Genomic DNA, 25,779 nt, shown 5'->3' with positions numbered 1-25,779 from the left:
ATTAGAGCCTTTCACAGCTTAAACACAGGCCAATGAAAAAAAAAAGTGTCTGTATAGGTCCATGCAGATGTCCTTCAATATAGATATTCGGGTTCTTAAATAATAACAAGGTTCTTAAATCTTAAAACTACTAACTAGTAACTTGACACTATTACCCCCACCTTTATGTATTTCTTTAAATTCACAGAGCCCACTTCCTGGATCCTCAATGCTGTCATCTGTCCCGCTTGTGCTATTATGGCACTTTTGACAGCATATGTGTTGATAAGACAACACCAAAATGAAAATAAATATTCCAGGAACTCTGCCCATTATACTCCATATAGGAGCGCTTTGTAGTTCTATAATACCAGATTGTAGTCCGTCTGTTTCTCTGCATACTTTGTTTGGGTGGTGGGTCATTCTCAGCACTGCCGTGACACTGACTGACATGGTGGTGGTGTGTTATGGTGGTGTGTGTTGTGCTGGTACAAGTGGATCAGACATTCAGTGCAGACTCCAGTGCTGGAGTGTTTAAACACAGTGTCCACTCACAGTGTACACTCTATTAGAAACTCCTACCTCGTTGTCCTCCTGGTAAATGTAAAGTCAGAGACAGAAGCTCATCTGTTTGTGATCTGCACAGTTTGTGTTGGTCGTCCTTTATTCCTTCACCAGTGCTTACAGGACGCCCCCCACTGGACGCTGTTGGCTGGATATTTCTGGTTGGTGGACTCTTCTCAGTCCAGCAGTGACGCTGAGGTGTTTAAACACTCCAGCAACACTGCTGTGTCTGATTTACTCGTACCAGCGCAACACACACTACTAACACACAACTAATTCCCCACACATCCTGTGGGGTCCTGAGCCTGTGGGTCCTTGAATAAAAAGGGTAAAAGGAGGTTAACAAAGTCAAAAAAAAGTTGTTTGTCACATTGTCACATGACACATAATCTTTTCACTGACTCTCAGTTGATTCATTTTAGATATGTCAGATTACACAGTGGTTGCATTTAGAATTCAGACCGGAGGCCTTGTTCAGGTTGGTCATTTCCATTTCTATGTGTTTGTGCTCTCCATAGTCTCTGATTGACCTCAAATGCCTTACTGTGATGTCTGTAACATTCAGTCAGAGTGTCTAAGACTGAGGTATATTTGGCATTTTGTGTCTTTTCTGTCTTTTCATACTGAATAGAGATATTAAGATACATTTTAGCTATATTTTGCATTTGACTGTTAATTATATTCTATACAGTTTGCCCAACATTCTGCAAATGTATCTTGTCCTACAGAAAAAAAAAACAATGGAGAACTGTACTCTGCCCTTGGTGACCTACAAACAAGAAAACTAATTTCACAGTGCACTACTATGTTCAGACCTGAACAGCTCCTCAGATCTGAACATTTAGTAGTCGTATGTATTCAGAAGGAAGTGCTGCGGAGTGCACCTCATGAATCACGCCTGAATTGCAATCCATGCTGCAAATTGCCTACAGCCTACATACCCTTTTTTAAAATCCCGCTTTTTATTCTGGTTCCATCAGTGGATAGAGGTGAAGAGAATTACCCAGCGGTTAAACAGAGACACTTATCTTAACCACATTGAGTGGTAAGAAGCATGGTCTGGAAAAAGGACATTTGGCCAGGTTATCACTTATGGAATCAACAAAACCCATTCCACAATAAAACCATGGAGTGTGTGATTGTATCTAAAGGATGGCTTTACTGTTGAAACTTTGTTAGATAGGGTGGTTGTCCAAGATGCTGAGTTGAATAAATAGTACATGATAGTGAGGCTTCAGGGCCTGCGTATGCAACCAGTGCAATAAAATGCCTCTTAATCTGATTTGAAAAGTGTTATTTATTCATGTGTTTATTTTCTACAGGCAATCTACCAGCCATGTGTCATTTCTCCACTAAACATAACCTTGTCAAAAACGTGCCAGTTTGGCTGAATGAGGAATATTAGACTTGTGTTGGGTGTGGATTAGTGAGGTCCACATTAATATTAGTGGAAAAGACAAAGAGTGGGGCGCTGCCAGATTTACTGTAATAGCAATAATTCCTTCCTAACGTTTGCATAATTAATGCAAGACACTTGCATCTCACTCTACAGTGTACAGACTGTTATTCTTTGCTGAATGGGAAGCAGGGTGTCTGTCGTGGTTTATTTATTTTTCTGCTAAACTCTGTTTGGGCTGGTGTCTGCATTTGTCCTAGACACTAACTTGAACAGTGCCATCCTTTCACATTGCACACTAAACTGAATACACAACCTGCTCATACAAATCCCATCTGAGCCATCATGAGTATTTTCTGATGACCTCTGTCATGTGTTAATATTACTCTAAATAAATAAGAATAATTCTGTTTATTGAATAGGCTTTCCACTCCTGTCTTTCATCATTAATTTAAACTGTAAGTTCCTAAGCCTTTAATGAGTTATTAACTCAGGCTGTTCATGCATTCTTTTCCTTTGTTCCTTGTTAAGCTGACTGCTGCCAATTTAAGGAAAATTGTTTCTCCTTCTTCATCTTTTTTTCTTGTCCAGGTTGTCCTCCTCTTGCTTTGAGGGAGCTTTTCCTTTGGTATGCAAACCAAAACCCACATACTGGATCTGTGTGCTCCTGTTTGCATCTGTACAAATCCCTAGCTAGCAGAGAACATTTTAGGAAAGTTCAGCAATGTTTTTTAAAGGTTCCAAGGTTACAGGATGGTTAGTCTGTAATGTTGCAGAAATATTGAAAATGTGTGACAAAATAATGGTTGGCATCACAATGTTACTTACACAGCATTCACATTTAGACAAAATGAGTATTATGGAAACATCTAAGGCAACTGTTAAATGCAACAAATAAAATACAGTACAATAAAAGCAATTGACTGATATAAAACCAATACACAATTACACTGAGATCACATTGATAAGTAATATTTAATGAAAGTGTCATAAAACATTTCCAAACTTATAAACAATAACAATAAACAAAAATTTTACATAATGTATTATTTAACACTGACAATAAACAACAGTTTTAATACTTTAATAATAGTTAATTGCTTTACCTTTTACCTTTACCAAATTAAATTGTGGGAATAATCGAATAAACGCAAAAAAAAAAAAAAAAAAAAAAACGATCTAGAAACATCCAGAAAACTTGACATACTGAACCTTTTAAGAATCAAAGGTCGTAACGTTCAGAAGGTTTTTGTAACGTTCTGCTACTTAAACATATGTACCTGGGTGCGTTAGCCAGTAGAACTGTCTGCACCTTAAATACAACAAAAAAACCAAAGAGGGCGCCCTTAAGTTGTGTTTTGAGCGGAAACCCCCTAAGAAACAAAGCTGCGCTCAAAGGGAAAGAATGGAGAGAGGAAAAGTGTATTCAAACTGAAATCTCGAGCAAGGAGTAAAAATAACAAACAAATGTGGATTTTTTATTGTTCAAATGACAGCTGCTTAATGACTCACTGGGTAATGACTATTGGGTTTCTTCACATCTTCATCTTCAATGGTAAGTGAGCGACCGTTTTCTTTTCACAGCAAAAAAAAAAAGCCAATAACACGTGCAGTAGTATCCAAACAATGTTTGAACAATGTTTGCCAACGTTGGTCGAGTTCAGATTAGATGTTTAACCTTAATGTCACAAATCAATGTTACTATTCCAACCCCGCTTTTCTTCTGTAGACAGCTGAAGAGCTGGTCTTAATGTTATGAATTTAGACTCCAAGCAAAAGGCAGTGCATACATTTCGAGTTGAAAATAAAAAGTTCGTGTGTTTTTTTAAATGTTAATTCATCTGAGAAAATAAGATTCACCAACGAATGTTGCATAGAAACCAAAATAAGCGGCTGTAGGCCCTTTTTATCTTTGTGGTGAGAAAGTTTCCATTAGTATAAGGCTCAGTGAACCGCATTTTACTGAAACTTGATGTTACTGAAATGATATGTGATGAAAGGACACGTTGCTTGAAACGCACATCATCAAAAACCATAAGTCTATAGTTTAGGGACCAAATCACATAGTTTGGGCAACACGTCTTTTTTATCGTCTTTTACAAAGCATTCATATTAACATTCATATTTACTATGAAAGACTGACCGCTGATGAAACAGATGGCCTGACTTCCAGTAACAACAAAAATGCTCAACTAACGTGTGTGATCTTTTCTTTTTTCTATTTTCTCTTACTTTCTTTACATTAGGCAAAATTAGCTGATTAATTAATTAATCAATTTAAAGCTCTTGACTTTTGATTTTACACCTCTTGTGAAACTCAATATACTTTCTTGATAATTAAACAAACAGTGGACTGTGTTTGTAGAAACAAGTAGACCTGTTAAATCAAAATGCAAAGGTGGATTTAAAAAACAGCAAAAAACTCCAGGGCCTCCTGAAGTGCCTATTGTAAAAATAAACACAACACAAAAGAAACTACTTTGCCACGCAAATAAGAAATTAACCATTCAAATGGATTACTGAGCTGGCATGGTTCTCATAGCTTTTGTTAAAGAATCCTTTAACCGTTTTTGCAAAGTAGTAGATCAGGTTTACAATATAACCGTCGACACACAGTATGTCTATGATGTATCATATTATATCTGTAGGTGTATATCATATATTTGAAGGACAGAATAAAGAGTACATAATATAGAAACCACCCTTTTCTCTGTAGACTAGTTTTTTTTTTACTAGTTTCAAATAATTTACTGATTTTTGGTCGTTTATACTGACACATCAGGTTTGCGGTCTCTGTGTCCTTGACCTGTCGGACAGGTAATGCCACAATCTGTCATATGTTATGATCCCACATCCTGAAGTGTAGTCTTTATAGCAGATGCTTGTAGTAATTACTGTATCACTGTAAATGTATTACGGACATATCTATATTTTTGTGAAGTTAAAGCTTTTTTAGAAACATGCTGTGTATCTCACATCTCCTTGATTTTTTATGTTTTCCAGATGTGAGAGCAGATGTGAAGGATGAAGTGAAGACAGTAGAAGTTACAGAGGGAGCGACTGTAACTCTCGGGACTGACTGGACTAAAGGAATGAGTGATGATATAATGATACTGTGGATGTTTCAAATGTCAGGCACTCGCATAGCGCAGCTCCATAAGAAAAACATTTCAAATTATTATGGCGAGCAGTTTAAAAACAGACTGCAGTTGGATACACTGACTGGATCTCTGACCATCAGCAATATCGGACTCACAGACTCTGGACTTTATAAAGCGCAAATAATCAGCACAGATGTGTTCTTAAACAAGGAATTGAATGTTATTGTGTATGGTGAGTATTTATATTTTAGTTAGTAAGGTGCATTCAAGAAACTGGGCTTAGATGTTTAAAAATATGATGCTCCTGCAATCAACTGCTAGTCATACTAGAGCAGTATTGTTTTCCTTTTTTGGGCTGTATCATAGATTTTTATAGTCATGCATTAAGGGTTTTTTCTGTCTGGACGACTAAAGTATTACACACTAAAGTCTTTACGCTATTATGAGACAATAACATATTAGCACCATGCCTTCTTTTACTTCCCAGCCAGGCTGTGTAAGCTTTGTTTCTTTCTTTGGCATCTACCTCTGAAGTCAACATGCATGAATATTTTCTTTTTTTTACATTCATTTATTGCTTTTTTGAAGGTTCTTTAAGCAACGTTCTAGAAGAACTTTTGCTTTTATAGAGAACTGTTTTTCTTCTGGTACAGAGTGAGTCTCCAGTGTATACTCCATAACCAGAGGTGTGAAGAGTGTGAAGAACATTTAAATGCATCAACTTCACATGAAGGTTTTTTAGATCTTTAAAGGGTTCTTTACACTCTTCACGCCTCTATTACAAACATTGTTCTTGAGTGTACTCTTGACATTTATTCTGTCCCAGTTCAAAGAAATCAGTGAAAGCTCAATACCACCACAACATTCTGTAGGTACACTGTTAAACGTACAAGATCCTTGAGGAACTTTTGGGAGTTCTTCAAATTGAAACTGTGGAGGAACTTTTAATGAACATTCAAAAAATAATTTCCTCTAAAAACCTTTTCTTGAAAGTTCCTTAAAGCACTTTAGGAGGTTCCTTCACAGTTTTAAATTGAAGAAACTCTAAACGTTCCTTAAGGATCTTACTCTTTTACAGTGTACAGGGCCAATGTTCTAATGCACTTGCAGATGCTAATGCATGTGACTGACAGTTTCCCGAGTTGTGGGGCACAGTGTTATATGTTTAATGGGCACCCTTGTGTAGGTGTATGCTCTGTGAGTAAACAGGAAGTAAAGCACAAATTAAGCTCAGCTCAGTTAACTCTACAAATCATTATTCATTTGTAAAACAGAGAGCTGGGAGCTGCAGTGCTATAGATTATTTAAAGATCCAGTCAAAGAGCTTTAAGTGTTACTTTACTTTGGTCTGTGAAAAGCAGCTTTAGTGTCTCTGTTAAAATCCATTGGATGTGCATGTTGACAGCAATTATTGTTTATTCTTCTTTTTTCAGCTACATTGCCCAAGCCTACCATTAAACAATCTTCACAAAAGCGGTCACAATCACGCAGCAGGTCATCATCCCCTTTGCAGTGTTCTGTGGTGTGTTCTGTAAAGAGTGGCAACAGGGTGACCCTCTCCTGGTATAATGGGAGCCATCAACTCTCCACCACCAGTGATCCTGATAACAGCACCCTCTCTGTAACCCTAAATACTGAACACTGTGATAGAAACATCTACAGCTGTGTGGCCGTCAATCCTGTCAGCAACCAGACAGTCCAGCTCAGTGCAGTCAGTTACTGTTCTTGCACAGGTATGAAGATCATTGACTCAAACTTATCAATAATAATATTGTTAAAGCAGTACCGTTTTTTGCCAAATCACATGTAATTTTTTATGCCAGTTACCTTCCTTTCCAGTCACTGCTTAATTAGTGTTTTATGTTTAATATTTCCACTCTTATTTATGTATTTATTTATATTGATTTATTTGGGGTTTTTTGCATTAAGTATCATTATTTTTTTTGCTTTATGTGTTAATTAAATTTCAGTAAATTAGATTTTTACTCCTCAGTTTAACTATTATAAGTTGTTTTATTTCATACTTGTTTTATAATATATAAATGTCTCCTTTTCCTAATCCATATTTTATGTATGGGCTGGGCTCGGCTGTATTGTAAATGACCTGCAATGTACTCATATTTTAAATAATGGTTGTTTGGTTGATTGAATGATTGATTGATTGTTTGATAATACATTTTTGATTCTGTGTTTACAGTTAAAGACATTGCAGGACTGTGTTTTCCTTAACCCTTTGTTCCAATAGAGACTGATTGATTTTGTCCATTAACAGAAGAACAGCGGATTTATTGGTGGCTGATACCCGTACTGCTGCTGCTACTGCTACTGATTGTTGCTCCGATTGTTGCGTTTCTGCTCTACAGAAGGTTTGCAAAAAAAACACCAACAAACCAAGGTACGTTTACTGAAGCTTTCCATTTGAATGTTTTCTAAGTGTTTCACTGCTGTAGAAAATAAATGAATCTAAAGCTTGATACTCCAGAGAAAAAGACCAAACCTGCCCACTGTCACAACTGCAAACCTTTATATTCAACAGTCCAGACCCCTGAAGAAGAAGTGCATTATGCAGTTACAATGTTTAGTGCACAAAGAGTGCAAAACATGGTAAGATAAACTGTGTGTTACTGTGTGCGCTGTCTATATGCGTGTGCCTCACTGCTGTGCTGTATTTATGTATTAGGAAACAATGCTGGCCTGCTTTTAGCTTGTTTTTTAAATAAATCTTGCCACTGATTATAGAGATATAGATTGTGTGTCTGCGTATTGTGCAAGCTGTGTGCATTTTCTGTTGCTTGTTTGACCATGTATTGAACAACGGCCACAGTTATAAAAGCAATTGTGTTATATTAACTGTGCCGCGCCCTGATATTTCCACAGAGGTGCAATTATTAATAATAATAATAGTAATAATTAATTTAATTATAGTTCATTCAAACTTTACAAAAAAACATTTAACAGAGCCTTTAGAAAACCTGGGTATGGCCTATTATTCCAGTCATGATGAATGAACCAATAGAAATGCTCCAGAATGGAATAATATATTTTACATTGATTTCCATTGAAAGTTTTTTTTTTCTGTGGACAAATTCCCTTCCACTATTATCCAAGTATAGTTGGGACATTGTGGAAAGCGCAAACATGTATGGGTTGCCAATGTCTTAGTAACTTTGTACATATTTTGTCTCTGTATTTTTTTGTTTTTACAGAAACATGATGGGCCTGATGATACAGTATACTCCAGTATTATCTACACACGAGGTTTGGGATCTAATTTCACAGCTTAGCCAAAAGGAAAACTCCTCAAGAACAAGAGGAAGAACATACAAACCTTACTGAAGTCGAGGCTTGAAATGAAAGCTGTAAACATTTTAGCCCAAACAGAACCAGTTGCTGTTGGATACTGGTCTTTATGTCTATTTTAAACGTAACAGGGAGAGTCTTCATATTCAGTTCAATGTATATTTATCTCTGTAGGTTTTCACACCTAGTGCCATCACAAAGCAGCTTTACAGGAATCAGTAAAATTACTGTATTTCTGTAATTATAAGAGATTAATAAAACATAAAAAGACCCCCGTGAGCAGCCAAAGGTGACAGTGGCAAGGAAAACCTCCCTCAGAGCTGGAGAAAGAAACCTCACAAGGGGGACCCATCAACATCTGGTCAGAACTATTTATAAATTATTGATAAAAGTCACTGAACCACCAAAAAATTCTTCTGCTCAGGTGTGCTGATATTATCATAATGTAATGTAACTAATGTAATTATAGTTACCAGTAAGTGGTAATAAGTAAGTTAACCAGTAAGTAAGAATAATGGGTATGACTTTACTTGGATGGTCCATTGTAGATGCCTCGTAGAAGATCACCTGTCATTCAACTAACATTCAACAAAATATGCATTAAATGCTGCTGATCTCTAAATTGAACGTAAACGGTAAGGTTAGGATTAGGGTTAGGATTAAGGGTTGATTCAAGATAAGATAGCATTTATATTCAGCTTGGAGCGAATTTGCATTTTTAGTTGAATGTTAGCTGAATGTCGGATGAACATCTACAAAGCATCTGTAAAGTGACACCATATAATGAAAGTAATGATTGTGGTTAATGGTGGTTGTAATAATAATAATAATAATAATAATAATAATAGCAGCATGTATGCTGTATAATAGTCAGTATGCTGATAGCAGTAGCGGTAGGGTGGGAAGTTAGTCTGATGCAGCTAGCAGGAGAGCTCAGCGGTCGGCCTTGTAGGTGGTCAGTTGATCTGATGCAAGTAGCAGGAGAGCCCTGTGGTCAGCTGGTCTGATGCGGGTAGCAGAAGAGCCCTGTGGTCAGCTGGTCTGATGCGGGTAGCAGGAGAACCCGGCGGTCAGTCTGGTAAGTGGTCAGCTGGTCAGTCTTCCATTGGGGTCAGGCCAGACACTAGATTGTCTAACACCAGATTTTGAAAAAAAATATGTAAATACTGAGTGTCCAATTTAGTCCACCAAATACAGACAGTAGGAACAGTTGTTTGAAAACCTGACATAAGAAACACAGCTTAATAAGAAATATATTAAGGGAACTATTCGACTCCAAATTTGAACATTCTTGGATCTACTTCCATTGATAAGTAGGACAGAAGATTTGGTTGAAGTATCCCTGGGCTCTTAGCTTATTTTAGCACAGAATGGTTCTTAGTAAGTCTTTTTATCCATACAGATTCCTTGCTCCACCTACAACAACGGAGCAAGTTCAGACATGCTGTTATTTGACTGACTGACTGCAGTGTTCCTTATGTTGTGCCTCAGTGTTTTTATACTGGTTTTATTAGGCATGTATATTAAAAATCTCAGATTCTAACCATGTGGAATTTGATTGTGAACCAGTAAATATTCAAGTCCAGCCTGTTTTTAATGAGTGAGAAATTTGGCCTTCTGTACATGGTTATCAAGGAGAGTAAATGCACATTTCAGTGAATTTAAGTGGACTCTCAAAGCATTGTAATGAGCCATGCTTTTAAAAAGAGATCTGTGAGTTTGAAGAATTGTCTAAAAGTCTTGAGAACCTTCACTTTCACAAGGGTTCTTTACCAATGTACCAAGTTCTTCTCCCTCCTACAAACATGGTTCTTTATGTAATTAAAAAGTACAGATAACAAAGAAGTTACAGATAACAGATAAGCTGATTCTGAGGAACGATATGTAAGCAGTCAGTGATTTCGGGAATGATTATGAGGTTTACACAATCCTTACTCAAGTCCAGATCTGAAATGGGAGCTGTGTACACCAAACAAAATTGCACAGATGTCAAGGAAAGCCTCTGTCACAGAACCAGCTGGTGTTGACTTAACATACCAGACTGTCATGTCCACTGTTCAGTGTCCAAATTAGTTTGTTCATCAGAACCATCCAGTTCCACCAAAATGGATTCTGATTGTGTAAACTGGCAAATGTACAAGATCAGTCTCTAAGGTTGACTGATTGACCAACAGCGCCTCCCTGTGTTGAGAAATTGTGTTGACTTTTAGACAGTGTTGTTTTGCATTTGTATGTAATTCATTTCGGTTTAAATATGACTGCAGTTGTGATGTTGGAACTAATGGATTTTGAATGTCTTTTTTTAAACTAAAATCATGAATAATAAACAAAGTGGGAACACTGGTTTAGGCTGAACTTTTTAATGGCTGTGTAATTAACTTGAATAATTATGGTCTCACTTTAGTCGGTTTGCAGGGTTTTTTTATATAGCTTTTTATGGGGTGTCCTAATTGTTTCACATGACAGTAGGTGGAACATGTTAGAGCAGCTTCCGCATGAATGCCAACTAAACACTGCCCAGAGCATCACCCTGCCTATACTGGCTTTTCTTCTTCTCAACGTGCATCTTTATACCATCTCTTCCTCTGGTGAGCATCCACGCAATGGAATATGGAAGAAATGTAAACATATACTTCAACATACCTACTACAGTTTACTACTCTGAAATATGCAATTTGTAACAATGGTACTGATATGCAATACATGGACAAAACCAAAAGCTTTGGGACACCTGCACATTCAATGTTTCTTCCGAAGATATTAAAAAAAGAGTTTATCCCGCTTTTGTTGGAGTAACTGTCTCTACTGTCCAGGGAAAAAGGATATTGGCACAGCATTGCTGTAGGGATTTGATTGCATTCAGCGACAAGAGCATTAGTGAGGTCAGGATGTTGGATGATCACCACCTGCCTTATCCCCAACTCCTCACTTCATCCCAATAATTGGATGGAGCACCATTCATCATTACAGAGAACTCAGTTCCACTGTTCCACAGCTCAATGCTGGGGGTGGCTATTAGGGTTCTGCCTCTCTGATTAATGCCCTGCTTGCACGAACCCTGTCTTGGCAGGTTGTGGTTGTGGATGGTGCTCTGGGGGATCATCAGAGATTTGGATTTTATATAACCCAACCCTGACTTATACTTCTCTACAACTTTGTCCCTGACTTGTTTGGAGATCTACTTGGTCTTTATAATGTTGTTTGGTTGGTGGTTCTTTTTGCTTAATGGTGTTGCCGCCTTTAGGGCCTTTTAGAAAAGATGTGTGTATATAAGACCATTTGCCACCTATATTGCACTTAAATGTGACTTCTGAAGATAATTGGTTGCACCAGAACGTTTTAGGGGCTTCATAACAAAGGGGGTGAATACATATGCATGTGCCAAATTATTATTTTTTTATTTCCACAATTTTTTAAATGTTTTTTTTTCTTCATTTTTTTCATTACACTTTTGTGCAGATGCATCACATTCAATTCAGATTAAAATAAAAATTAAAAACAGCATTTAACAAAATAGGTAAAATGGCTATTTAAAAATGGGTGAATACTTTTGCAAGACTGTATACCAGATGAATGAAATTTCACACATGGGTTTTAATGGTCAAACATATTTCCCTTCAGCAAACCAAGCCACATTTACTTACTCAGTGCAAACCCTTATACATTCTGACCTACATACAGCAGATCACACCAGGTACCACTCTGACCCTGCAGAGCCATGTATTTATATAATTTAAATAAACTTAAACATAATAATTATAATTATTGATTTTTATTATTATTGTTTTATTAGATAGAACTTCAAGTTTATGTCCTGCTAAGGGACCATTGGTAACCCCATATTCAAAATATATTTATGTACTTCAAACACAAACTGTACATTTAAATACACCGCATTTATTTATATTTTGTAAATATCAGACAAAAAAAACTTGGCAGTTGTTCACACTTTTTTTAGCAACAATATTGCAGAGGAATTTAAAGAAACTATAGAAATTAAGATTTATCCAAATAGTTCTGGACCTTTAATAGAGTGGCATTCATCCTGACTTACAACTTGTACAGGTGGTGACGGGCAGTGTGTCAGCAGATGGCACTGCTCTCATTTGTCTTCCTGTAGAGCTTAGCTCCACCCCAAACCCCAGTATTTAAATATTGCATTCAGAAGTGCTCTATTAGCTGGAATGTGTGTGTTGTATTTCAACTAGAGTAGTAAAGCCCTTCTTTTATACATTTCTTATTGTGGGTTTACTGGCAATTTTTGGGCTCTGTGATTCTAAACAGTTGTAAGTTTTAGGACACAACATGTTCTTTACAGTGTACAGTGTACAACTCTCCATAGATCACTCATAGGTAGATATGTGTAAGCAGCGGCACTGCCAGGGATTTATAGCCTCATGAAAAGAGATTACTCTGGTCCCCACAACTCTAACACCTCTAACAAAAATACTCAATTACTAAGTTTTTTTAGGGCCCCTGTGTGTAAGGATATGAAAACAGGTAAATGTTTAGAGACAGGGACACTGCCAAGAAAATATGGTCCCCATGAAAAGATATAAAACTGGATCCCACAACTCTTAACAACTCTGCCAGTTAATTAATGCATTGTTATGGCATTCACAGGCCTTTAGAATCATCCCAACTTTCCTTCCCCCATACGGCATCCCTGTGTTTGAGAATTTGTATAGAAGTAAATGCATGGAGACATCTATACATAAGGGCAAACCACAAGAACACTAATACACAGGACTGGGTGGGGGTTAAGTTCTCTGTATTTAATAGGAAAATGGTGTTGACTAGTTTATTTCAGCTGAAGAAGGAAGTTCTAATTCATAAAGACCTTCATGAAGTGTGAGGAGCAGTGTCATATCAGAAATCCTGTATGTACATGTTGTTAGGAAGACCACCTATACATTTCTTGACTGCACACATCACAGTTCAGTGAAGGAAGTGGTGGGGGACCCCTGGGTAAGGTGTGAAAAATAAGAAAGGAAGCAAAGACTTTTCTGTTCGCTTGAGGTTGTGGTTTAGTGAACGAGGCTCCAGGTAATCATGATCCTTTAGTGGAGAAGCTGGAAGTTAAACCGTGGAGCAGAAGACAGGAAGGTAAGCTTTCTCAACCAATCCCAAACTCTCATGTGTCTCTAACTTTAGAAAGGTTTACTCATGTTCACTCTGAAAGTCAGGGAATCAGTCCAGTCACAATCAAATATATTAAAAATATCAGTGTGGGAAAAAAAGAGGCTAAAAAGACAAAAGAGAGGCAAACTAAAAGTCTTCTGAAGACGCAGCGCTTCAGTCACTGTAAGACTAATGAGACCCCCAGTGCCTTTTCATGCACAGTCAAGATTCAGGTCAGTGTCTTAATGCCACTCCTACCAGAGGCTGTGGGTTGCTGTATCTGGGGCATAACATTTTAAAACAAACTCTGCTTTGGAGGCTTCACTTACCACCTTCATCATGCTGTTTTTCCCGTTTTCCCACATTATTTGTGCACAGAGAACTTTGGGTAGCCGAGGGCCGAGTATTCGAAGGCTCCTTCACTTTGGAACAGGCGTCTAGGATGTAGCTGCTGAGAAATGCAGCCTAGGCTTTGAAACACAGCTACTGGAACAGAGATGTCATGTCGCCCAAGTACTTTTGAAACAGATGGGTTTTCAGTTATTGTTTGAAGGTCGTTCCACCACTTTAGTGCCAGGACAGAAAAAAGCATGGATGCTTGTCTTTTGTGAATCTTAAAGGATGGCAGGTCAAGCCGAGCCTTACTTGAAGCTCAAAGGACTCAGATCAGCTTATAACCATTGCTATCATGTACGGAGGGGCTGGTCCACTTTTGGCTTTGTAGGCCAGCGTCAGGGTTTTAAATATGATGTTGGCAGCAGCTACAGGAAGCTAGTGAAGAGAACGCAGCAGAGGAGTCACAGGGCTGAACTCAAACATTTGCTTATCTTCAGTTTTTCTGATCGGAGGGAGCTGATAAAGGACAGTGTTATTATATTTCATCCAGTAACAGAAAAACTTTCATATGACACGAGACATCTGGTCTAGTAGCTCCTCCTGGTTGTCGGTGTTATTCTACCTAAGCGTCTTCTCCAATGAAAACCATGTACTGAAGCTTAGCAACAAAGGTGATATATGTATATGGAACTGATGTGTGTGTTTCATTTTTGTGTGTGTGAAAGAGAGAGAGTGAGAGGAAGGACAGTTTTTACAGATATTTTGAGTGTGAACACAATGACCAGCTGACTAGCTGCACACAGTGGTTGAGCTACTGCAGAGGGTTATGGTGGGTGTTTGCTTAAACAAAACCACAGCTAGAAAAAGACCAGCTCATCGAAACTCTGCAAAAGGCCACACACACAATGTTCCCATCTGCTTACAAAAGATCAGAAACCATGATTCCACTGGTAAAGAATGGATTTACTGAGTATTTGAGTTTCTTTCGGTGTGTAAACACCAAGTGTGGGACTTTGGTTGGAGAGAAAATGTTCAGATTTTGTTTAACAACCCTATTTACCACCCTGTTATTTTACCTCAGCCCAAAACACTATTTTTCCTTTTATGGAGGACTAGTGAAGAAAATGATGAGCTCTGATTTGATTGGCTGGTTCACTGTCACGGCTCACAGCTGCATAGCATAGCCTAGCCTAGGCAAGTCTAGCTTTTCACACTGATACAAAGCCTTAGGAATTATTTCTGAGGCTTTCTCCAGTCGACCCTTCTCCAATCAGATAGCTTTTAGACTTGCCTCATTTTCATACTCTCCTGTTCTTCACTACTGGGCTGCTGGGTGTATGTACATTTTGGGGTTGTAACTATAACAAGTCAAAACTGTTACATCACAGTTTGGGAGTTTCGCAATTGGCCTATTTTCCAGCTCAGATTTAGTTATGTAGGTTTTGCTTTAAAGGAGGAACAACAATGCAATGTAAATAGCTTTCCAGTCTAGTGTGCCTTTAATAAATAATGTTTTTGATGATCTTTATTTTCTTACATAAATGTTTAATATCTGTTTGATAGGGGAATAAAAATAGCGACATAAGGGAGCATTCGTGTGAAGTTTTTTTTTACCATTAGTATTTTACAGGGTCATCTTTAATATCCCTAAAATACATCATTCATATTTCATAGTATTGGTTTTTATCCTAAAACAGGACAGGAAAGCACAGTGTGAGGGAGGCCCAGGATGAGCACAGATGAAACCGAAAGTAGACAGAGTGGACGGGTTGGAGGGGTGGTCCTTATGGAAGGCAGAAGCTTTCCGTATTTGGAGGGAGTGCTTCAGCAGGGGAGGGGAAGAAATCTGATCCAGGATGCAGTTCCTCTGTGGGGGATGGAGAGCATGAAGTCAGGACTGTCTGCTCTCACGTACAACCCAAATAAGAAGGTTAGGAGACTACAGTGCTACACTGCTGTATTTCAGCCTGTTCTGACTCACTCTTTCATTCTGAACCAGCACTATAGAATAAATGGGATGGGTGTGGATACCCAAAAGCCATCTCTCCTTCAGTCTTTCAGACCTCCATACAATCACTCAGCCTCAGTTACTGACTCATCAGTGGGAATTTTGGGGAATTCTTAGGTTTCCTCTTTGATCTTGAATCACTGAAGGATCATCTGACCACTGCTCATGTGGTGGTGACTTAGGGGTGCTGGAGTAGGGGGGAGGCTTTAGAGCAAAGCTTTTCAGTGATGCGTATATTTCAGTGTTTACATTCATCAGCTAATAAACATACCAAAGAAATTCTGTGGTTTATTGCATATATGAGGGTGTTGTCCCATTTTGTGAGTCCTACAGGTTCTGTTTTAGGGTTTGTGAAATTATTGCTAATTGTGTAGATGTAGATGAGAGTGAAGAACTGAAGTGTGGGCCTACACACAGGGTTTAAGGGGTTAAAGTCCCCCAACATAACAGCCAGTCTAGTCTACAGTATCGTCTTTAGTACAGGATCTTCTTTGGTAACACAGGGGAATGTTCTTTAGTGTAAACGAGGTGTGGTTTCAAGTGCATGGGGATGTGGTTTTGTGCAATGGGGTGTGTTTTTTGCACATGGCATTTGGGATGTGAATCATGGAAAGTGGGTGTGGTTTATTAGACATGGGTTGTAGTTTAGTGCAAATTCGGGTGTGCACATGGGGTGTGGCTTAATACAAACATATAGCCGTGACTTAATGTAAATGGGGTGGGGTTAATTACACATGGTTTATTGCACATGGGGCGTGGTTTAGAACAAATGGGGTTGTGCTTTTGTGCAGCGGGTGTGGTTTAGAGCACATGGGGGTATGCCTTTGTACAGTGGGGCTTGGTTCAGAGCACATGGGGTATGCTTTTGTGCAGTGGGGTGTGGTTTACAGCACATGGGGGTATGCCTTTGTACAGTGGGGTTTGGTTCAGAGCACATGGGGTATGCTTTTGTGCAGTGGGGTGTGGTTTACAGCACATGGGGGTATGCCTTTGTACAGTGGGGTTTGGTTCAGAGCACATGGGGTATGCTTTTGTACAGTGGGGTGTGGTGTAGAGCACATGAAAGCATTTTCCTGGTGTTTTTCTCTGGTTCTGCTTTTTTTATTTATTTGGGGCTTCTCTTTTGCTGTGGAGATCCTTGAAACTTCTAACAGCCGCCAAACCAGAGAAATAGAGAACTTTTCTTTCAGGAGGAAACAGTTAGAATGAGGAAGTAGACAATAGAGCAGCTGAAAAAGAATGAATAAACTTTAAGTAACTGAGGACTAACCTGCAAATAAAGCAAAGAATAGCAGATTAATATGAACCTGATTTTATAACCTTAATAACCCCCAACCCCCCCACCCCCCCCAAAAAAAAAAAAAAGAAAAAGACTAGATGGGGATCTATAGTATGATGAGTAATGCATGTTTCAGTTCTAAGAGATTAGAAACTAGTTTAATTTTCAGGAACATTTTTAGGGATTTTTCATGAGCTTCAGGCAGCTGTGGCTCCTGTTTACTTTTGATGATAGAAATGATGTATTTCTCCAGCTGACTCACCTGTTAGTTTCACACAACACACTGCTCAACACACCCTGTGGAAAGAACAACAGATGCTGAATAAGTGATGATGGGGGAAGAGTCAAACCACACATTAGCTTAATGTTCTAGATCTCAGTCCAGCAGCTCTGTAAGTTCACCAATGCAGTTGAAACATGCATTGATAAGCTAGCATAGACTCCTTCTATGGTAAATAGAAGGAGTATTTCACACACTTAACCTTAGGTTTATTATTTAGTTATCAGTTCTATTATAAAGTATTAGGTAAATATTTAGCTTAGAACATTTTGTGGAGTCCCACAGGGTTCTGTTTTAGGGCTTAGGGTTGGTGAAATTGCGGCAGTAGATATGAGAGTGAAGAACTGAAGTGTAAAGACCCCCAACACAACAACCAGTCTAGTCTACAGGATCTTCTTATATTATTAGTTTTAAGGTTTTAGTAAGTTTCGAGTTCCTCTAGTTCAGCAACAGCTGTCTCTCTAGTCACACAGCAGCACCACCAGAGGCTTTATATTTGAATGGTAAATTTAAATTGTGCACTATTATCAGTGTCAGACAGCAGCAGATTATGGTTCAGGCTTTCTTCTGAAACAACTTGGGGGATGTTTTGCTTAATCAAAGCTAGAAAGTTGTACAACGAGGCCTTTAACCCACAGCATGAGGTGGTAAAGCAGAGCAGTTTGCTATAAGTGGTGTTTAGGTTAGGTTGGTGCACTCTGGTCACCCTTGCAGTCTGCAGCCCCCTGTCTCACGCATTGAGCGGAAGTGGTGGTGGGTTTCAGCTTAAACGTGGTCTCAGTGTGCCATATCTATTTCAACATCAGGTCAGTCCTGTTCTAGAGAGAAAATACACTTCAATACATCTTACCCCAAACTAATCTCTGTGTTCAATCAAAGCAAATGTTTTATAAGTGTTAGGTGTGTGTGTGTGTGTGTGGGCGGAGGGGGGTGGGGGGGGTTAACAGTACTGCCTGAGGGACTCAGACCACTGTAAAATGGCTGTATATATTTATGGCATTTCTCTGACCCTGTTATCCAGGGTCACTTCAATTGAATCCTGTTGCTCAGGCAGATGAATGTAGGGTTATGAGTCTTGCTCAAAGCTCTCTTATTGGTGTAGAGTCTCAAACCCTAATCTACCACAGGGAAAGTGATGTTGTTACCCACAACACTAACCATATATTTACAGTAATATGTTATAATTACAATACTGTACAATGTTGTGCTAAAATTACAATAAAAAACTAATAATAACAATATAATGAAAAAAAAATAAAAGCATACATTTATTTTTTATAATAATCACAACAAGTTATTGTTGGTATTATTATTATTGAAACGTGTGCCCAATAATTCACAATTTACATGCTAACAGTATTGTGGATTTAAGTGTGGAGAGAATGAAAGAATCACTATGCCTTTAAGCCAAATAGACATCTTTTATCACTAAAAAAAGGGCATCCAAGTTGTTTGTAGGACAGTAGACCATGATAAAGCGCCAGCCTACACACAGTACATCGTGGACATGTCTAGTCTTGCCCATTATGGCCAAAATCTAAATAAACCCAAATGTTTATGCACCACTGAAAGAAAAATCAACCCAACTGATTCCAACAGTGCTTTTATATACAGGTTATTGGTTAGAATGGCACCTGAAAATACAGGTAGGTAAATGTAGGGTTCTGAGTCCCGCCCAAGCACTCGTATTGGTGTAGAGTGGTGGGCTTACCCAAGAAATTTAAACCCTAGTCTATCACAGGGAAAGTGATGTTACCCACTACATAACACCAACCATATATTTACAGTAATTTATAATAAGTTATAATTACAATACTGTACATTAATAGTACAATAATAGTAATAACTATATAATAAAAAAGAATAATTCTAATAGAAACAAGTTATTTTTGTTATTATTATTATTATTATTATTATTGTTGAAACTTATTCCCTATAATTAACAATTCAGATGCTAACAGTGTTGTGGATTTAAGTGTCAATAATTACTTACTACACAGACAGCTAAATATACAGGTATCCTGTTGATCATTAGTGGAAACTCTTTAAAAGAGCTACTCGTCCTTGTTTCTCAGGTTGTTTGTAGAAAATTAGCGCAAGTCTACACGCAGTGCATCATGGGCATGTCTAGCCCTGCCCATCGCGTGTAAAAACCCTAAATACACTCAGTTGTTTCTGCGACGCTGAAAGGAAAAGTAACTATGGAGTCTGAGAGATTTCTGGTGCTGGTTATTGGTTAGAATGGGACCTGAAAATGTTCCCAGAAGCCAGGATTACTCGAGCTCGGCTCCTCCTGCTTGGCTGTAAGTCTGCTTTCCTGGAACTACAGAGAGTAAATGTGGAGCTGTGGAGGAGCTGTGGAGCAGTCAGTCCAGGTTCAGCAGAGATGATCTTTCTGGGTTTCTTCTGAATTTACTCTCTAATGTCTTCACTGTAAATACAGGGGTGCTGTTGTGCAGTAGAGGTGGACAGAAAGTGTGTGTGTGTGTGTGTGTGTGTGTGTGTGTGTGTGTGTGTGTTTGTTTGGTGGATCTACATGTGAAGAGCTCGTCTACTGTATTAGCAGAATTTACACTCTTAACAATGAAGGTCCTTCAGCAATGTGATGTAAAGGTTCTCCAGACTCATAGATCTCTGTTGCAGACATGGTTCTTTATGGAACCAGAAGTGGTTCTTCTATGGAATCACTCAGAGAACCATTTGAAGCAGCTCTATTTTTAGAGTGTAGGATACTCTGTACTCTGTAGTGGGTCAATAGACTTATAGATCCTACTTACACTGTTTCAGGTCTGCTGTTCACATCTGGAGAAGAGGCTGTTAGACTGCTGGAGCTGGAGGGAAACACTGTAACCATCCATACTGGATTAACTGGAGTTCAGAGTGATGCTCACATACTGTGGTTCTACAGATCTGAGAAAGCAGATATTAAGATAGTGAACAGTCTGGAATTTGAAGGAAAGACTAAAACAGACTATAACAGAGACAGATTCAGAGACAGACTGCAGCTGGACAGAAGCAGTGGATCTTTAACCATCAGAAACATCAGTAGAGAAGATTCTGGAGTTTATAAATTACAGATCATTACTGGAACATCATCTGACTGGAGTTTCAGAGTTAAAGTCTATGGTGAGTAAATATTACTCTGTTGTCTTTACAGTTACTGTAGGTCAACATCAGTAGATGCTTTAGTTTGAGAAGCTGCTACACATAATTTTACATTACAGAATATTTACATTTTGATGTTTAAATATGTGTGTTTTTAATTGCAGATATTATGAAAATCATACAGAAAGTATTTGTTCTATAAACATTAAATGTTAACCAGAACAGTAGAGAAACTATTAGGCTGAATAATGTGATCTAATGCAGCAACAACATGAACATGAGCATTAACTCATGAAAGGCAGATGAATCTGTAGTGTCAGCCGTTTTAATGAGATCCAGTTCAAACATGTTTAAAGATGCTGTTTATTGAAGCAGATCTCATGCAGGAATAGGGATGGACAAAATGACAGAAATATTATCATGATACTTGGTTTTGTTTGTATTTTCATAAAATATCAGATGTATCATGATTTCTGACATGCAGACAAAATGCACCAATGCACTTGAAGATTGTATTCAAAATGTACTGCATTAAATCCAGTGTATTAACATCAGCTGCAGCTCAAGTTCTGCCACAGAATGGCTGCTTCGCCAATCAAGAACTTTTCCGTTTTCTCCACCAGTTCTGTGACTTGTACATTGTTGGTGGTTAACAGTGTGTTGGTATTTTGTAGTGGTTGTAATTCTGTGTTGATATTTGGATTCTGTGTTTTAAAGCTCCAGCATCAAAACCAAGCATAAACATTCAACCTGGAAAGCGCTCAGGAGGTTCCTCACAGTCATGTTCTCTTCAATGTTCTGTGGAGAACGGGGAGGATGTGACTTTGTCCTGGTATGAAGAGAAAGAGAGAATCTCCAACATCAGTAGATCAGATTCCAGTGAACTTCTCCATCTTCCTCTGAATAGAACCTTCCCAAACAGCTACACTTACACCTGTGAGTCTGCTAATCCAGCCAGCCACCAAACAACCCAGCTCAACATTGCAGAGCTCTGTAATATTAACACAGGTTGGTGTTATAATCAATTAGTATTATTAGTGCTATAAATAATTATTATTTATTTGACCGACTAAGGGATTACTGTTCTGTATTTATCTTTCACAAATAACCACATAAGCAAATGTTAGTAGTTCCTCTGATACTCTACTGATGCTGATATTCTGAGCTGCTAATTAGAGCTCTAACATAGAAATTATCGAGTTTGAAGAATTAAACAAAAATTTATTGTTTGCATCATTATTTTTCTGTTTTAGTGCAACAAATAATAATATTACTATTATTTTATATATGTAGGTCAGAACGGGTCACTGACTGCTGTCCTGATCCCTGTTGGACTGCTTGTGATTGTGTTATTATTCGCAATATCAGTGTGGTGTTGGAGAAATAAGAGAAATCAACCAGGCAAGTAATACTTCTTCTGTTTCTGTAAAATCAGCTGCATTTATTATTTCTGTATGAATTTCAGCATTTCACACTTTTATTAATACACTGTTCTGTCTCTAGTTTCTGAAGACGGTGAAGTGAATTACGCTGAAGTGAAAACTGCCTCTCAGAAACCAAAGGAGGTCCAGGATTCAAAACCGGTAATTTTATAGACATTTAATAGCTAATTATTAGGATGAAGTTATTGTGCTGTGCTTATGTGCAGCTAAATGACCTGGAGAACATTCTCCTCTAGTCTGTTGCGCTGCAAACCTGAACATTAGCTTCTATAGCTAAATATAAAGAGGAGTGGACTGGGAGTGGTTCTATTTTTGCTGCTTCTAGATCTCAGCTTCTCGTAAAATGCAGTTGTACAGCTCTCCATGAGGGGACAGTCGCTGAAAGTGTGATTTGTAAAAATTAAAAAATGAATTTGTAAAAATACCTATTCTTACATAAAACTTTAGCAACTCTGATTTAACCCCTTAACACCCAAGGTGTATTACTCAGTAACTACATAGACTTGTGTACAAACGGGTGGGACTATTCTCTAGTGATAGACGTTTGCAGTAACACTTTTGTCCCACCGGGACATCTCCATCACGCACCAATATGATCATGTAAAAGTGGCCTGGCTTGTGTGGACATTTTATAACCGCATTTTAGGAAATACTGATTCTGATGGATCCAATGTACCTTTTAATGATGTAGTCACCAGCTCAAAACATCCATTTCAAACACAAGGCAGACGGTTTGTTTTAGTGAATCTTCAAAGCGTGACGAGGCAGATGCATGCAGCCGGTCTGACTGGTTTATATGACTTGTCAAGACCAGTAAATACAGGCAGACCTTCTGACACTAACACTATCATGTTTTTATCATTACTTAGTAATGGTTGGTGACATCTAGTTGACCACCCCTACCACAGAGGCACAGATAGATCTGACATAAGATTCAGACTTAGATCAGTGACATGCCCTTAGGGACATTTTCCAGGCTAAGCTCATATTGTCACATATCTGTGTGTGTATGTGTGTGTGCGGTAATACACAACACCACATGGTAAGTTGAGTACTGTTAGCTGTACAGGACTTACTTTTAGTGCCAGATGATAATTACGTGTGGAATTTCCTTTTTGCATCTTTACTTACTGCTCTGATAAAACTCTAAGCATGATTACCAGCTAGACCCACATTACTGAAACCACAGTCAACATCAAAGTCATGTCTGATTTAACAGTGTTGAGGGTTTACTGCAGTCTAATGCTGTGTTTTACAGGAGGACAATGGTGACTCAGTGGTATACTCATCTATCAGGAAGTAACTCTGGATTTCAGCATCAGGATATCCTTTTCTAGATCTCTGCACTGTTTCTTTCTCAGCTTGTGACTCCAGCTGATGTCTAATTTTCACCAGTGTTCAACCTTTTTAATGATTCCTCACTTTAAGCACTTCTCTGTTCAGGCTGTTCATTTTATATTAAAATAGAGTGAACTGGTATTTCACAGCTGTATAATAATGTTTCAGACTTTATTTTCATTGCTTTTATGCTACACAACTAACTGACGTACTATCATTATTTTTGAGTGGACGTTACAGTCTGTAGACTTGGGGACTCCAGCCTGAAATTGTCTATTCACTGTAATCAGGGTTTATTATTCACCACCTTCAACACCTAGAGTATTATTCACAACATTCAATATCATGAGTTCAGTGAAGCTTTTAAAAATAATTAAGTTAAAGAATTAAAGGATAATAAAAACAAACATTTTAAGGTAAATATAACCCAAAATGCAATCCTACACACATACAGTGGGGCCCAAACGTCTAAAACACTTTTTATTTAAACCTGGGAATAAACATGGGAAATATAAAAATAAAAATCTGAATTCATGTAAATATTTGACGGAATAAAATTTCACTCAGTGCTTTATTGATAATTACATTTGTAATGGAAATATTGTTTTAAATATTATAGAAGTGTCAAATTAAAACTTGACTAGTGAACATTTGGACCATGTACATATTTAGAAAGTTGGACCACTGTAAAATAACTGGATATTAAAATATGGGTGTGGATGAGGAACGGCCTAATTTCTATTTATTTCAAAGAGAGAGAACAAATAAACACTGCTAAAAAACTGTATTACTAATACTACTACTATACTACTGTACTAATACCACTAATAATAATCTCCTAAACAGATTGTAACCTGTATCCAGATTAACCAAAAACCTTTTTCATAGTTCTATTATTTTTAATGAACTGACCGTCCTACCTGTACTGACTCAGATATCATCAGAAGTGACACTTTAGTAGAATCTAGAAAGAAGAGAAAACAGTCATTTGCAGGGTTATATGGATAACATGAGAACACATGTTGTCTCCATTATAAGCTTTGCTCCAGCTTGCTTTTTCTGTCAGGTCATGGAATTTTTCCAGTGTAACCAAACTTTATATAAACTCTTAACTTCGTCCTTCAACAGTGATCAGACTGCTTTACTGATTATGTACACTAACAGTGTGAATATTAGCTTGTAAAGAGAGAAAACAACACAACAGAAACTGAAAGACTGAGTCCTGTTCAGTCTGCTGTTTGGCCTTCTCAAATTTTAGGGTGTGTCTGTAGACTGTGTAGAGCTCAACCACAGTAAACAACTACAGACTCTGAGTCACAGCTTCTACACAGAGGTGTTCTTCAGTACTGTAGAAATGGTCCAACAGATTCTCAGAAGCATTATCTGGTCCAGATCAGTGAAGAACAGATAAGATAAGTCATTCCAGACTCTTCCCTGTTGTTGCTGTGGGGGTGGTGGTGGTGGTGGCTGTTGACAGTAAATGAATGTTGGCATCTCTATACTTGTACATTTCTCTCACAACAGCGTCCCCTGCTGTTCATAAGTGTGTTACACAATAAGCTGTTTTGTTATTTTCAGAGCAATCAATATTGTATTCTAACAAAGTTCTACATTCACCCAGAGGTTGTGTTCAGCTTTCAGGTCACTTCAGCTTTTCAGTAACACAAGTGTACCTTTTCTAAGCTTTGTAAAATGTGTTACTTTTAACAGTGAAGGAGGTCAGAATTATTTGAACAGAATCTAGAAACTCTGCATTTCAGCAAGACCTTCCTCACATTTACTCTTATATGATGTTCTTTGTTTGTCACAGAACTGAATCTGTTAATAAAATCTACCTGAAAATATTCAGTTTCCCTCCTCTCTCACTGTCAGCTAATTATGGATGAACATGTTGTTAATCAAGATTTAAATGTATATAGGTTATATTGATACAGATCTATAAGTAGTAAACCACACACAGAAACCCTGCCAGTCATCTTAAAACCAGTTACATCAGGATCTCTGAAATCAGTAAAGGAGAAATGAGTTTTTACTCCAGATCAGGTCAGTTTTACTGCTTTTTTCTCCAGATCCCCAGAAATTCTGGAGTAATATCTGACCAACAGCTTCATCTAGTTTAATCAAATCCTCACTCTGTTTCTTTCATTTTACCAACAAAACAGAACAATAACTAAATACCCTAATTAATAATAATAATAATAATAATAATAATCAAGCAGTAATAACAGTAACATGATTCTTAATATGAAAGAAGATGAATGTTCACAGTTTGAGTAAATGATAAAAAGCTGCTCATTCTTTAAATTCAGAAAAAAGCTTTACCTGCTGAACTTCCTAGAACTCCACGAAGCTCCGTAAAACCACCAGATCTCACACCACCACCAACCCGTCAGACACGTCCATCAGACAGTGTCCTTCAGACAGTGTCCTTCAGACTAGGGTTATACAGTATATAATATAACTAGGTTTCTATTCAGCATTTCTGATTCTTCTGTTCTGAGACTGAACTCAGTTCAGTAGACGAGCTCTG

At 37.9% G+C, this 25,779-nt stretch overlaps 1 protein-coding gene across 1 annotated transcript; it reads left to right on the top strand.

The window, feature by feature from the left end:
* The first annotated feature begins 3,280 nt into the window (after positions 1-3,280).
* LOC140546665 (uncharacterized) lies at positions 3,281-25,079 on the top strand. Its single transcript, XM_072670049.1, has 12 exons — positions 3,281-3,494; positions 4,943-5,272; positions 6,474-6,773; positions 7,313-7,435; positions 7,577-7,644; positions 8,247-8,298; positions 19,578-19,667; positions 20,152-20,490; positions 21,187-21,477; positions 21,763-21,870; positions 21,973-22,052; positions 23,170-25,079. The coding sequence occupies exons 1-12, from the start codon at positions 3,407-3,409 to the stop codon at positions 23,212-23,214; spliced, it is 1,914 nt and encodes a 637-aa protein (XP_072526150.1). The 5' UTR covers positions 3,281-3,406; the 3' UTR covers positions 23,215-25,079.
* The last annotated feature ends 700 nt before the right edge of the window (positions 25,080-25,779 follow it).

Source organism: Salminus brasiliensis, chromosome 24 (assembly GCF_030463535.1).
Source record: "Salminus brasiliensis chromosome 24, fSalBra1.hap2, whole genome shotgun sequence".
In the NCBI taxonomy this organism is placed as follows: Eukaryota; Metazoa; Chordata; class Actinopteri; order Characiformes; family Bryconidae; genus Salminus; species Salminus brasiliensis.
The sequence above is the reverse complement of the archived record's forward strand: the minus strand, read 5'-3'. Positions and strand labels throughout refer to the sequence as shown.